This window comes from Leucopleurus acutus, assembly GCF_964270905.1.
Source record: "Leucopleurus acutus genome assembly, chromosome: 16".
In the NCBI taxonomy this organism is placed as follows: domain Eukaryota; kingdom Metazoa; phylum Chordata; class Mammalia; order Artiodactyla; family Delphinidae; genus Leucopleurus; species Leucopleurus acutus.
In genome coordinates this window covers 47,609,946-47,625,720 of record NC_139158.1, presented here as the reverse complement: position 1 = coordinate 47,625,720, position 15,775 = coordinate 47,609,946, and the positions used below count along the sequence as shown (strand labels likewise).

The following is a 15,775-nucleotide window of genomic DNA, read 5'->3' as shown; positions in this document are numbered from 1 at the left end:
ATTTTCATTGTAAATTATGTCTTTTCCTACATTGACAGTAGGTTTTGTTAGATATTGGGGGAAGGTCACTCAAAAGACAAAGTAAGAAGATAAATTTCTCTATGAAAAAAAATCCTCACGGCTTAGATGATTTCTAAGGTTACTTAGAATCTGTGATTCTAAGATATAATTAGCGTTGTTACTCTTGTCACAAGCTTGTTCTATGTCTCTTTGGCAAATATTTCACTGAATTATTTTATTCTCTATTACTAGATATGATACCTTGGCAAACCAAGTAATAGAGACTAATTCCTTTAGATTAATCAGTGATCATGAATTTCACCCTAATAAATTGCTAGAAATGTTGAAAAAGATAAGAAAATTATTTAACTTACCACAGGAACTCCTTTCCCATAAAAGTAAAGAAGACCCAGCCCATGAAGACCAATGGCATTGCCCTGGAACAGGTTTAAAAATCCAAGTAAAGTCCCAGAAGAATTTACCATACGGAAAAGTATTGCAAAATCATTCACAATATTTGAAATGCAGCTGGTAGGAGATGAACTAAGGCAGGTGAATAAGGCAGTTGGTGTTATTCTGACCCTCTCTAGTTTCTCCTTTCACACTTTCATAACCCACCTCTGACTAGAAAAGAGGGAGATGAAAGTCAAATCTTTCCTCCAGTCTTTCATTCAGCATTTATTTAGTGCTTGCTTTGTGTGTGACTCCGTAACAGGCATTGGGCAGAGGTAGGAGATGAAAGTCAAAAGATCAATAAACCACAATCCCTGCCTTATAGACTCCTGGGCTCTGAGCCACTAGGTAGGACCTCTTAATCATGTCAAATGTGGTAAGTCCTATAGTAGAAACAGATAAAGAGTGTTGTGGGCACCTAGAAGAGGGAGGCTTAGGTGATGGTGGGTGAGACTAGGGACTGAGCAGATTGAGTTGTCGGAGGTGTTGACATTTGAGCTGGGTCTTAAACGATGTGTAGGAGTTTTTCAGAAGGAAGAAGTCTATCTAGACACTTGTTACCTGCTTTGGTCAAAGGAGGTTGACGTAAATGGCCAAATAATATTTGGAGACTCTATGAATTTCAATCTAGCTGTTATGGATGGTAAAGCACTGTTACTGCTTGTAAGGTTTATAGTATTTCCTCAGGGACTTAAGTTCTGTTAGAAAACTCTCCAAATTTCTCTTTACCACTTAAATGTATTTATTTGTAATTAGTTTTAATAATTTAATAATTGAAATGTAATTATTGCTGATGCAACCAGAATATTCCTCGGTGATACAGGAATAGCACATAACTAGAGAAGGCGTAGTTCAACAACTATTTCAAGACTCCAGACTTTGAGCCTATGCATGTCAAAGGGCCAGCTATTGTAAGAATTCTTGAGGACGGTCCACCTGTATTTAAAACAGCTGGTATATGTCTACTATCCTCTTCCCTCTTCTCCCCTGACTACTACCTGTGGTTCCAGGAGTTTTAGGATAGACTGCTCTGGGGATAGTAAGGCCTGGTGTGATCCATGTGGTAAAGTCTAGTGAGTCTGTCTCCTTTTAACTATCTTCATTTAGATGTTGAGAAAAAATGGGAGGGAAGGGACATGAGAGGAAGGAAAGAGGAAGGGAGAAGGAGGAGAAAGGTTAGAATACTAGGGACACATTTCTTTCTCTAAGAGAATCCTTGGGAAACCAGGGTCTCATTGGATGACTCACCAACTGTTTAAGGCCCAGAGTACCTGTATAGAATGTTCAGCTCAGGAGTGGCCAACTCAGATACCTCCAGAGCCATGCAAGTAATGTAAGAAGTACATTAAGCCCGGTGATGGGGGAGTGGTGGAGACTGAGGCAAACCAGAGAGCACCTGCCCTGTCCAAAGGCAGCAGCACCTCCCCGGCTCTCTGCTGCAGCCAACTGTCATCATGTGGAAAGGCCGCCTCACGTGGACAGCTCTTCTCATTTTCCAAGAAAAGCCGAACATCCAGATTTTGATATGAAATTTCCTAATTTTTAAAACTCTTTCTGAGCCAAACAAAACATATGTGCAGGCACCAACCCCCCCACCCCATACATAACTTCTGCCTTAGGGCTCAATGCTCTAGCTCAGGTTAACTGACATGAACTTAGGGACCAGATGGTCATATTTGGCAAATATTTGATGAACCCCTACAAGGCACTAAGACCATTGGCCTCCTCTAGGTGAAGAGACATGGCCTTCAGACAGTAGGAGAGAAGGCACAGGGTAGAAGCAGTAAAGTGTCTAGCAGTACACAGAGTGAACACAGGGCAAGTTCAGAAGAGGGAAAAGATGTGTGCCAAGGGAGTAGGGGTGGCTTTGTGGAGGGAGAGAGGATCGAGCTCTGCTCTGGGGGATGGGTATTCAGAATGGGGGATTCTGGGAAGGGGGGAATGACAGAAGTGTGAAGACGGGGATGGGCCTGATGTGTTCAGAGGTGTGAGAGAGGAAACCAGAAGAATATGGTCCAACTTGGGCCCAACACAGGATAACTGTTCATGTTTCTGAGTAAGACACAAGAAGTCATAGAGTCTATAGCTTTGCATCCTGGTACCGATATGACTTAAAAACAAATTTAAAAAGCAACAGTTTAAAAAATAGTTGTAAAAGAAGAGTATGGGTGTGCAAGAGTGGGAGGCAGAAACTCTTACTTTGATAGTGACCCCAAGTGAGGAATCTCATAAACTGTCCAGGAGATGGTGAAGGATTACATGGCTATGTCCACCTGATGCCATTCATAATAATGCCCATAAAGGAAGGTAGCTCAGGTTTAGAACACGAGTAGCTCAGATCACTACTGGTTACACAGCCCTTGAATAACTTGGGGGAGCTGGGTTAATTTACACACTCAGCTCCCTGGCATCATTCCTTTGCGCTGACAAATCAGCATTATCTGCCCAGTCACATGAGATCTTCCTCTGTTACATTATACCACCTCTTTTTCAGTCTGCTCTCCTTGTCATCCTAATCTAATGGTACTCTGGATGCCTGTCTCGTGGAGCAACAATTTCATATAAATTACAAGGGAGAGGAGAGGAGCCGAATACCAGCCTTCTCAGTCATTTAAACCACAATAGCAGCAGCTCCGAGGTGCTAGTCATTTATAAATAGGCTCCTGAAGCAGTGTGGGCTTTTAAAAACCGAGAACAGTTGAAAATACTCTCCATTTGAGCACATCTCTCCTGCCTGTGTTGCTGTAAGACAGTGGAAGACAACAAAATGCTTCCCACTGTGCAGGATTAGAAAGTTTATCAAGGCTGTTCTCCAACGGTAGGTTGGTGAGTGTTGTCATGAGGACGTTCTTTATGCACTACAGGGGTTTATGGGAGTCTGCTAAATTTCACCTGACAGATACCAGCCTCACTGATCTTAGGAACCAAGGCAAGAACTTCAGTGGCAGGAGCCGCACTACGCAATTTCTATATTTCCTCACAGATCCAATCCATTCTGCCTCGGATATGCTTTGAACTTCATTCTACCTTACTGGCCCCAGACTTCGAAAGATAATAGCTGACACACACACTTATTGTGTGCCAGGCACTGCTTTAGGTACTTTACAATAGGAGGCATATAACTATTAACTCATTATATCCTGACAACAACAATATGAGGCAAATTTTCCTATGTTCTCATTTTATAGATAGGAAAATTGAGGCACAGAGAGGTTAAGTAACTTGTCCATGGTCACACAGCTAGTAAGTTGAAGGACTGGCATTCAAACCAGGGATTCTGTCTCCAGCGCCACGCTCTCAATCATATTGTCCTGGCTGCCCGACAAACTTCTGCCTGAGCCAGAGCCTTTGGGTAAGATCAAAGGAGAAAAAACTGGGCATTTCTTGGCTGTCTTTGTACTCAACTTACTGCAGTTACTGACTGAGTTTTCCCTTCCTCAGTCCTCATTTTTGTTTCCTGTTTCCTGAGCTAGATGGCCTCATCTACTGCATGGTGGAGGGGAGAGCTGAGCTTCTGTCTGGCCTCCAGCTAGGACAGCACAAGGCACTGCCATTTTCCATTTACCAAGAAGGTGAGACGTGTCTCTGCCTACCCCCAACCCCATATTTTATTGTCAACGATATTTTTCTTCCCCGGGACCCTAAACGCCTCCCAGGCCCATTAGTCTGGCATGGGGCTTTGGACTTAACTCTTCAACACCAGTCTGCATGTAATAAAAGGCAAGTGTTTTTTACAGAAATGGGCTGAATACATACCTTATTAGCTGCCATAGAAAAGTATTTGAAAGCAGTAGCATTATTTTGTGGTGCTGCAACATTCCCTTCTAAATACATCTACAAAAAAATAAAATAAAATAAACGAAAAGATGTAAAAACTAAGGAATTTGAGGGTGATGAAAATCTTTGAGAACTACATAGAGGTGATGGTTGCACAACATTGTGAATGTAGTAAAGGCCACTGAAGTGTACACTTTAAAATGGTTAATTTTATGTTATTTGAATTTCACCTCCATTTTTATAAATGGAAAAACTAAGGATACAATCTATTACATACATTCTGGAGTGCCCTTGCCCAAGGCAAAAAAAAAAGGATCCTATCTGTGTTTTTTCATGTTTCCTTGCATCTAAATTTACTGTATGTAGCCCTCTGGAAGCAGGGCACTTGTCCCCATGGTTACTGATGCAGACTGGCTGCGGGGAGCCAAGGACAGCACACAGGGGTGTGAGTGGTCTTTGAAGGAGAGAAGAAGATGCCTCTCCAGAGGGACACTCCACAACAGCTCCTCCCATCAGTCAGGGAGGAGCTGGGTTTCGTCAGTCTGGAGCTGGTTCTCATTCCAGGGATGGAGGAAGGAGGTACCCTCGATGGGTCGAGGCCTGTCCCAATCTAGCCCAGATCTCCTGTTACCCGCCAAGGGCTCAACAGAGGGGCTCTGAGCTACACTCAGCCGGGAGCCCTGGGCCACATTCACTTTCAAGACGGCTTTTGGTGCCCTGGCTAAGGACCACTATTGTATGGGGCTTCTTCCCAAACTGTCACCTCAAGAATGCTACTCTCAGTTTGTAGCCGAATGCCCCGCTTAGCTGCTTCCATGAAGGAGGTGTGCAGCCCTGTCACCATACACTGGGTTCAATTAGCTGGTACTATTAGGTTTTAAGAAATGAAAAATATTGGTCAAGATGAAGCTTGTACCTTTCCTATAAATGCCATGGCATTTGCACTCCCAGCTTTTGCTGCCTTTAAGAAGTAGTATAATGCTTTCTGGAGAGAAAAGAAACAACATTATTGACAGTAATGAACATATCATACAAAATAGCTTTTGAACTAAATTTTATTTCATTAAACATGCATTAAAAACTATCTATGAAATGCCCACTTTGTTTAAAGCACTACTCCAAGTGCTATTTCAGTCACAAACTTGAAGAGTGGGAGATAAATATATACATTTCATATATATAATTTTAGAATGTTAGGGCTTGTTTCTCACATTTGGAAAGGCATGATAGGCATGTGGCTTTGTGGAGGACAGATAAATCCCAGCTGCAGAACTAAATACTCCATTATTTTAAAAAAGTACACTTGTATGTTGTCAGTATGTACTTATTGCATAAGACAGTTTGTGTAATTGGCAGAATTGGATATACAGCATCCTAATGTTTATGAGGCAGAGGGAGTAAGACTAGACACAGCTGGCTGCCTGCTGAGCCCAGGCCTTTCTGCAGAGGTGAACTTCAGACCAATTCTTTCTAAATCAAACTGAAGGGGGCCAGCAAAGCCTCTGATCCTCTCTGGGTCATAACGTTAAATGAAATGCTCAGTCTAGAACGCATGGGAGCTGACCTGTCTCCTGCTGCCTCATTCCTTAGGCCTCATCCTGACCTTCCATCAGTTCTCCTCAGAGACCACATGGAGAAATAAAAGAAATAAGCCCCAGGAATGAGAAATGAAGACACACTCTCCAAAGTGTCTTATTAGGACACAACTCTTCTCTCTTTAAAAAGCCTTGACTAGATTGATGTGCAAGGATCCACTCCTTCCCAAAGAGAAGAGAATGTTTAAGGAAGAAATGCAGGTCGTTCTTTTATACGTAAATTTGCTCTAGAAATATTGCCAACTTATTTGAGAACCACACACTTGTTACTAAAGTCGGTCTGCCTTGTGGACATAAAGTAAATACAAACGCTACCATCCTGGACCTCATCACATCATACATCCGTTCTCCCATCCACCTCTTCTATTCTTCACTTATCCTTTCAAGAACTTGGTTGAAACCTGCCATACATATGGTAGTATGGCAGGTATTATAGGTGATTCATAGATGAGTAAAAAACCCTATCCCTACATTTGCTCCCTAACAATACTGTTGAGAAAAAGGAGTAGATGTAAATAGCAGTAAGACAATAAGTGATAGGTGAGATAAAAGGAACACTGAAAAGAATTAGATGGGTTTAGAATAATAGAAATTGTATGCAGCTCTGTGTTAAGTGTTTTACAAGCTTCTTCTCACTCAGTCTTCACAACAGCACCGTAAGGAAGCTATTATTAATATCTGCGCCTATTTAGTGACACTCAGAGTCATGCAGTTGGTACTGGCAACCCGCCAGCAGCCTGAATCCAATTCCCTTGTCCTTGGCACTCTGCCTTCATGGTTTAAAGAAGGAGGGCTTAAATGATAAAGGTCATACAAAAGATAAAGGATTCACTGTGCAGAAGGCATCACAGGCTGAGGGAATAACATGAACAAAGAATGGAGATGGGAGTGTCCAAGGTGTGTCCAGGAAATAGTAGTTACTTTGGTACACCTGAAGTAGAACATCCAAAAGCTAGGACTAGCAAAAATGTGATGGGGCCGTATTATAAACAGTCTTGAATACCAGGCTAAGGACTTTCATTTTATTTGGTAAAAAATAGAAGCCATTGGAGATTTATGAGCATGAAGTAGTCTCGAAACAAATGCTGTCTAAAATGTCTGGAATCACGTAGGTGCCAATTGGATAGGAGACAATTGTAGCAATGTATGATTTACCAATTACATATTGGTAAATAAATCAAAGGTATGACTAAACGTATGATTTACCAATCACATTTATCAGAACACATCAGTATAAGAAATAATTGTATTTCTTATGAATATCTCTACTGAGCCAAGACCCGAATATATCCATCAGTAACTATAATTTGTGCAAGTCATAGTACAAATTTGCTCCAGGCTTTGGTTTCTTCATTCATGTTCTCTTCCTCTGTGCTTTCGGGAACCCTGTCCTTCCCTATCATGGCATGCATCCATTGACCTGTCTGCTTAATTTTTTGTCTCCCCCAGTGTTGAATTCTCTGTATCTTAGCACAGTGTCTACTGTATGTTAGGCACTCAGAAAATATTTCTGGAATGAAAGAATAAATGACTGAATGAAAAGATAAATTTGTCAATCTCTAAAACAAGGGGACTGGATTTTAATTTTTATGGTCCCTTCCAGCTCTAGCATTATGATTCTATGAAATCATTTTCAAAGTCCAGTTTCAGAATTTGGGCTCAAATATTTGGCAATAGAGAGCTCTGGGGAAAAAGTTACATTCTGGGACTCTAGATTTGAACTGTTAAAAGAGAATCGTCTAGGGCTTCCCTGGTGGCACAGTGGTTGAGAGTCCGCCTGCTCATGCAGGGGACACAGGTTCGTGCCCCGGTCCGGGAAGATCCCGCATGCTGTAGAGCGGCTGGGCCTGTGAGCCATGGCCGCTGAGCCTGCGCGTCTGGAACCTGTGCTCCGCAACGGGAGAGGCCACAGCAGTGAGAGGCCCGTGTACCGCAAAAAAAAAAAAAAAAAAAAAAAAAAAAGAGAATCGTCTATTCCCTAGAAGCAAATAAGAATCCTGGAGTTTTCCCCATCCTTCAATATAATGATCTTGTAAAGACCAAAGGAACTGAGGCTCTCTCTCATTTCCCCTTCCTCTTTCCTGGCTTACTTGGCATCTCAGCTCTCTTTTCTTTATCTTTACGTTAACCTGCCTTTAATGCTATTGTTTCAATTGCATAAACATTTATTAAACACTATGTGAAAGAACCATGCAAGCTACTTTGATGGCTATGCATGGGCAAACCTGAGTTCTTGCTCTCAAAGAGTCAAGTATCCATCCATCCATCCATCCATCCATTCATCTATCCATCTGCTATGGTCTGCATATTTGTGTTCCCCCCAAATTCATATGTTGAAAACCTAATGCCCAAGGTAATTGTATTAGGAAGTGGGGTCTTTAAGAGGTGACTGGCAGAGCTCTCATGAATGGGATTAGTGCCCTTGAAAGCGGCCCCAGAGAGCTAATCTGCCCCTTCTGTTATGTGAGGATACAAGGAGAAGTCTGCATTGCAAGAGGGCCCTCACCCAATCATGCTGGTACCCTGATGTCAGACTTCTAGCCTCCAAAACAGTGAGAAATAAACTTTCATTGTTTATAAGCCACCCAGTCTGTGGTATTTTTGTTATAACAGCTCAAACAGACTAAGACACGATCCATCCATCCATCCATTCTTCAAATATTTACTGAGCACCCACCATCATATTTTACTGATTCTAAGATGTACAGCCCCCAACTCCTCTCCCATTTTAATCAGGACATTTCTTACTATCAATGGCATCATATAATTTATATTGGGAGTGTTTTCTCTTCCTCAGTAGAACATAATGTATCTTATAATTGATGGTGTCTTAGATAGGATGAACTATAATATGTCTCAGGCATTATGCTAAGTGAAGTTTCATTATTTGAATGCACATCTCTTTTTTTAAAAAAAATGGACATGATTTTTTTGTTGGTTCTAAGGAAGTCCCTAGTTTAATCAGTTTGTAACATTTCCTTTAGAATGAAATGCCAAGAAAATGTATTGTTCTAAAAACATTTGTGAAACTTCTTTTATCACAGGTTCTATAAGCCACTCTTAAAGGGGATGGTATTAGCTCTGTTCTTTTTAATAGGTGGCAGGGTGGACAAAGCTGTTGCCTTTACATACTTGATATTATTCTTCCACTAGGTTTAATTTAATTATGCACTATCCACTTTAATAATATGCACCAAAACACCCAGCTTTCCTAATCCAATTAATTCTGAGCCTGTATATATTTAGAAATGCAAATGACGTTAAAATATATGTGTACAAATTCAAGACAATGTAATCAAGAATTGCATATACAATACTTTTCAATAATTAAGAATTTGGTAGTGGGGAGGGTAAGGTGAAGGGTGTTGCCTGTGGTGACAACTCATAAGAGAAATTAATTCAATCAAACAATGAGGAGGGGGAAAAAGGCAAGCTAGTCATTTCCAGGTATTCTGATGTTTAATCTGCTGGGCAGTACTGGGCATCACTTATATTTATAAAGAGCCTTACACTACTAATTTTCTTTGGTGGACTAAAACATCAGCATACTGATTCAAGTGGTGGTTCTTAGGCTGGGGAAAATGTCTAATTCTTAGGATGCTGTCATTCATTCATTCACTCATTTACTCATTTATTCAGTAAATATTTACTAAGTACCTAATATGTACAAGGTACTAATCTGAGTACAAGACACACAGTAATGACTAAGATAGATAAGAATTTACATTCCATCATGGGGAGACAGCAAACAGGTCAAGATCAGTATAGTACAAGGAGTGAGAGGGGCTAGAGAAAAATAAACACAGCATGATAGGATAAGTGATAAAAACGTAGAGTTGGGCTTCCCTGGTGGCACAGCGGTTGAGAGTCAGCCTGCTGATGCAGGGGACACGGGTTCATGCCTCGGTCCAGGAAGATCCCACATGCCGCGGAGCGGCTGGGCCCGTGAGCCATGGCCGCTGAGCCTGAGCATCCGGAGCCTGTGCTCTGCAATGGGAGAGGCCACAACAGTGAGAGGCCCGCGTACCGCAAAAAAAAAAAAAAGTAGAGTTGATCAAGAAAGCCCTCTCTGAGGCAGTAAGACTTGAAGGATGAGAAGCTAGACATGGGAAGAGCTGCAGCAACAGCCTTTCAGAAATTGGCTTTATCCTTTTATCTTCTCTCTCCCCTCTGCATCTCCCATGCTCTTCCAAGTTGATTTTGATGCAGCTAAGCTGTGGCAAGTTGCAAAAACGGCCACAATACTTTGCAGTTCTGCCTATTAAAAGCAGAAATTCTTTTTCCTACTCCTTCAATGCTGGCAGGCCTCGTGACTTACTTTGGCCAAAAGAATATGGCAGAAGTGATTTCGGCAGTTCCAACCCTAGGCCTCAAGAGACTTTTGCTGTTGTATTTGTAGAACCTTTGACTGCCATGTGAAAAGCTCGGGCCAACTGGCTGGAGGATGAGAGCATGAAGAGAGACCCAGTCATCTCAGCTGTCACAGATGAGGCCATCATAAATGGGCCAGCCCTGGCCAAAACTCTAGCTAACTATACATGTGTGAGTAAGCCCAGCCAAGATTAGTTGAGCCTGGCCCAGACCGGAAGAATTACTCAGCTGAGCCCAGCCACAACTACTGACCTGCCAAAATCATGAATTAAATAAATGGTTGTTGTTTTAAGCCCCCTAACTTTGGGAATGGCGTTTATGATGGTAGCCTAAGCTAACTGATATATAAGCCAATCAGTCTTGATACCTTGACTGGAGTCCTCCATGCAAGCTCAGATTTATTGGACTGAGGAAAGCAGGAAGGACCAGCTTGTGCTTGCCCAACTACTGGGATGGTTCTGGAATTAAACCAGCCTTTTTAGATGTCTAGATGGGAAGATTGGGGCCCAACATACCACCAGAGAATTTGGAGAAACCTGAGTGATTATATCATTCCTTCTTCTTGCTTTACAAATGAGGAAACTAGATTTCAATGGCTGCATTTTTTTAATTTGTGTTTTGTTTTTGCCCAGGTCAAGAGTAAGCAAAGTTTAAAGAAAAGAGCACAGGCTTTGAATGTGGAAATCCTGAGTTCAAATTTTACTCCTTAACAATCTTACTACCTAGCTGTGAGATTTGAAACAATTTACTTCATCTCTCCAGCCTCAGCTTCTCATCTGTAAAACAGAGATAATGAATGTGAATGAGCCCACAGTAGAGCCTGACTGGGCTCCTGGGTGATACCCAACTGCCTAGCTGTTGCCACTACAGCACCAGACTCTTCTATTGCCAGCCTTGGGATTGCACCTCATTCTCACCTAGAGGCAGCTACAGCTCCCATCTGGTGTTCATGGTGGCTAGAGCTGACTGCAAATATTGGGTTGGCCATAAAATTCGTTCAGGTTTTTCCATACCATCATACAGAAAAACCCGAATGAACTTTTTGGCCAGCCCAATGCTTAGCTTTGTGGGATCTTATGTACTCTGCAAAGCTTAGTGGGCATTCCATATAGGCATGGTTTGGGCACCTTCACAATCAAATTTTGTCTTTATGGAAAATGGGGAATTCTCAGTTATGCATCTTATAGTTAACAGGAGAAACTCATTGCAGGCTGAAATCTGATGTTGGAATCGTGTGAATCCAGAACTTCTCATCTAAGAAGCTAAAACCTTAGTTACTGTGAAGATTTTAAAAAATCTGAAGACCTTCAGTTGAGCTGTCTTGGAATGCATATGCTTATTTCAATTGCTACCTATTTTATCACATCTTATAAAATTAACTTTGACATTTACCTAATGAGTACAGTACCTCATATAAAACACAAACTATAGTACCAAAGGTACTTTCATAAAATAAAATATAAAGTGAAACAGAAAGTAATAACAGATCAGTCTTTTATGTAACTGCCACACAAATTAGTTATTTCTATTGCTTAGCTATTGGGACTATGTTGAAATAGAGTGTGTGTTCCTTTGAGACAGTGAGCACATGGCTTGTATAAAATGACAAGGGCTGCAAAATCATCTTTTAAAAGAATCCCAGTTAGTTCCCAGATCTGTGGGGATCTAAGGCCTTGAAACCACAATCAGGATTACAACAAGATCTCATCCAACGTCTTTGGCATCTTACTGAGGAGGATCCTGTGTAGGTCAAGTTTATTTGCTTTTTTCTCCACCATAAATGTGAATTGTTAGTTAATCTTCTAACCTCACTGGGATCAGGTAAGATTAAGCAAAGTGATTGAAAGGAGCTTTGCAAATGTATAAAGATGATTAATAATATACGTAATTATATTGGAAGCAGTCTGTCCTCTAATCTAGCCAAGTGGGGTTGAGGCGTTAACTCCCAGGTAGACTTTCCACAGCTGGCCTTTGGGAATGGGTGTATCCTCCTCACCTAACCCCAGTTCAACAGTGAGTTTGGGTGGGAAGAGAGAGGGTTCAGTGGGACCATGGAAACTCCCCAGCCCCAGCTACTCCTTCACAGGCCTCTACCCCCTTTGTACTTGGAGGCAGGTAGGAAAAGTGCTTTCTCTAGTGAACTTTGTTCTTCCTCAAAAACTGGGAAGCAGATCTGACCAAGGAAGCAGCAGTGGGCTTTCCCCAGCAACTCTTCCACCCACCCTCTCACCTTTCATGGCCCCGCCAACCTCTCTCACCATTATCCTTCCCACCCCACATGACTGAAGCTTGAGATTGACTTACATAGTAATCCTGATCTAGACCCTTCCTCCCAGTTAGATGTAACTGTCCAAGAGATACCTAGAAATGATGAGTTTTGACAATTATTTTAGTAGTAGTATTCATTTCAATAAAGAAAAGAAAAAAATTACTTGATGATTTTAATGCAGTATATTGATCCAGTTTGCTACAATTGGCATGTCTTAAAAAAGAAGCAGAAAACCGTTCCCAATTCCGTGTTTTATTGGGTTGATGTTGGTCATATGGCTTCCTCAAGGCCAGAAAGCTGGCCTGGTGATGTACAGCAACACCCGGGCACGCAAACCTAGTGGCTTTAACTCTTGGTTCTCAAAGGTCACACAAATGCTGTTCTATTTCCATTCCCATTTCCAAGGACAGGGTATTTCTGGATCCTGGTAAGAGTTCATTCATATTAAAACCAACATTGGATGGTACTTTTTTTCTATAATTACAATCTAGTTTTTTTTTTTTGTAATAATTTTTTTAGGAGTAAATGCAAAAAACAATGCCATTACTATTGCAACTGGTTCTCCCATAGGCTATAAGGAACTGAAAGATACAGACAAAAAAGTAGAACAAAGAGGGGGTTCTCTTCCCTTTCCCATTCAGGATGGAGCATTGTTAACCCTTCTAGGACTCAGAGAGAACTAAGCCCTTTGTAATTTGCATGTTCTAAAAATTCAAGCTCATCTGTATACATTACTTGTATCTGAACATCTCCTCTTTCAGCCAAAAATTTATAGTATTGGTATATGTCCCAGTCCAAAATCTCACTGTTAGAACTCAGATTTTCAGGTCTTTCAGTTAGTCTCACTTTTTCCACTGGAACACCTGCACTTTTTTCCAATTTGTCAGCAACTGTGAATAGAAACAAGCCAGAGAGTAGCCAGAATACACAGACTGTAAGAGACAGCAGTCAGCTTACAGAAAAAAACTATTAGGCCTATTCTCTTTAAATTGTGCAGAGATCTGGTCTACTAACAGAAAAGAAATATCCTTAGGAGATAGAATTTTGCTTATTTGGTTCTCAGAAAAGTACAAGACACTACTTATTTTTTGCAGCCTATACAAATATTGTATCAATATATGTAAGACCCTAGCCAAGCAGGCTCAGGAAAGAAGACAGATTTCAGAAGAAGGCAACCAACTCCTTCTATCACTGACTTTTACTGGGTATATTGAAACTACAATACAAGAGTAAGAACCGCTTCTTAATTATTTCCTATGGATAGTCTGAAAATAAATTTCAAATATGGTTGAGTAAACCTAACAAAATACACAATTTGAAATATATCTGGTAATTCCAGTTTCATTAAGCATACAAAAACATCTTGATACATATAACATCTTTAATTCAAAAGTAATTTTTTTCTTTCTTTTCTCAGATCCTAATAATGTCAAAGATGTAAATTCAGATGTTATTCTGATCATAGAAATTAACCATGGACTTTATTCACTTTATTCACTTCTTGGAAGGTTTTTATTTAAAACTCTGTTATGTAGTCTGGTTCAGTGATGTTACATGAGGAAATATTACATGCAACTTTGAAAATGATTCTAGGAATATATATTAACCTTGTGCTCTGTTTTTTGTAGACAAAGGATAGGGTAATAGAATAATGGTTACTTGAATTGTTCTCAAGTGCAACAATAGAGATTGCCAAGGTATGTACCTTACATCCATTTCTTCAGGAATTTTTAACAGGTCATCCTATATTCTTCATGTTAGAATTACAGAAACTGCTTAATATTTATTCATGTTATATTTAAATTCTCAGTTTAAGGAAAGAAGATCACAAGATCAAGTAAAATAGAATTGTTTGGAGACATGAACTAACAAAAATAAAAGATGAGTACAATCATTTAAAACTTTTGGAAAAGTAACTATTAAGAAATCAGAAACTCTACATTGTATTAAAAGAATTGTATTATAACCAATGTTAAAGCACAGTCTTTAAATACTTTCATAAATATTTCAACTAGTATTGATTTGTTTTTTTAATTGCTTGGCAAATCTCTTTATCTTAAAATAAATTATGTGGATTACTCACTATAATCTGCCACTTTCTTGTAATGACTTAGGGCAACTTCGCAATTCTGTAGAACACTGATTCCTGACAAATATCTGTACCCCTAAAACACATATAAATTCTTAATATTTTGACAATGTTATATTTATACTACACCTATTTGGGCCCAAGAATATTTAATTACAAACCAAAATCATCTGGGATATCATGCTTCCTCCAGCACTTCCAAAGGTGTAATATATCAGTGCCTAAAGTTTAAAAAAAGGTTATTCGACATTTAAATTTGGAACTCAAACCCAATCATTGCCTTTTTATTCCTAACCTTGAACTACTCCAAAATAAATTACAAATTTCATTCTCTTTCTCTGTAAAGATGGCTGCCATTCACTGGGGGCTTATTGAGCTCTGGAGTCTGTGAAAAGGGGATTGTACATGATATTTCATTTAAACATCACAAAACCCCTATGGAGTAGATATTATCTGAAACTTGATAATATGGAACATTAAGAAACAAATGGCATTAGGACCCTAAACTTCTCTAACTATTGAGCTGTGCTCTTAACCACCACACTAGAGTGAGCTCTTCACTTAAAGAGTAGACTCTCAATTCAGTGTCCCTTTAAAAAATCATTTTTGTTCCAGAAAAAAATAGAATGACCTTACCTTAGCTTGATTGTATTCCATTCCTATTCCACAAGAAGACAAAAATCCTAATGCCTAAAGCCCAAAAGAAAAAGAAAAACTCAACAAATCCATTTATTTTACAGCTATTCTCACCTACATCAGTAAGGGGTATTTTAAATATCTGCTCTATAATTATTTATATTGTTAACTTATTTCTTATACCATAGCAAATTGCCTTATTACACTTTTGCTAAGGCAACAAGAAAAATTTGGAAAAGGTTATAATAGTGGAAGTTTTGTATAATATATGGGAAAATAAGCTAATACTTACTGAATTTTAGAATAATTATAGTAATAAAATAGTATAAACCAATGCTCTCTGTGTTTACCTTTCTTGGCAATGAAAAGACTTTTTTCTCCAATACTTTTAAATTTTAATTTGAATACTTTTTTATATATTTTAAAAATAAAATGTGATAGATATAAAAAGTTCAAACAGGAAGAATTATATTGAATAAAAAGTGAAAGTCTGAACACAGAGCAAGATGGTGGAATAGGAAGCCCCAAGCCTTGTTTCTCCAATGTATCCAAAATACACAGTCCAAAAAGCCTTTATGAGAACTT

The 15,775-nt window shown here is 39.7% G+C and overlaps 1 protein-coding gene across 1 annotated transcript in view; it reads right to left on the bottom strand.

Annotated features, from left to right (window-relative positions):
• The window catches only part of SEL1L2 (SEL1L2 adaptor subunit of SYVN1 ubiquitin ligase), a gene marked incomplete at both ends in the record, with an annotated part of 111,175 nt that overhangs the window by 15,626 nt on the left and 79,774 nt on the right, over nt 1-15,775 (bottom strand). Inside the window, 8 exons of the mRNA XM_082856803.1 lie at nt 375-437; nt 4,210-4,287; nt 5,147-5,215; nt 12,501-12,557; nt 13,201-13,355; nt 14,549-14,630; nt 14,716-14,775; nt 15,191-15,244. Of these exons, the coding sequence (XP_082712929.1) occupies nt 375-437; nt 4,210-4,287; nt 5,147-5,215; nt 12,501-12,557; nt 13,201-13,355; nt 14,549-14,630; nt 14,716-14,775; nt 15,191-15,244 (618 nt within the window). The remainder of the gene's footprint in view (nt 1-374; nt 438-4,209; nt 4,288-5,146; nt 5,216-12,500; nt 12,558-13,200; nt 13,356-14,548; nt 14,631-14,715; nt 14,776-15,190; nt 15,245-15,775) is intronic.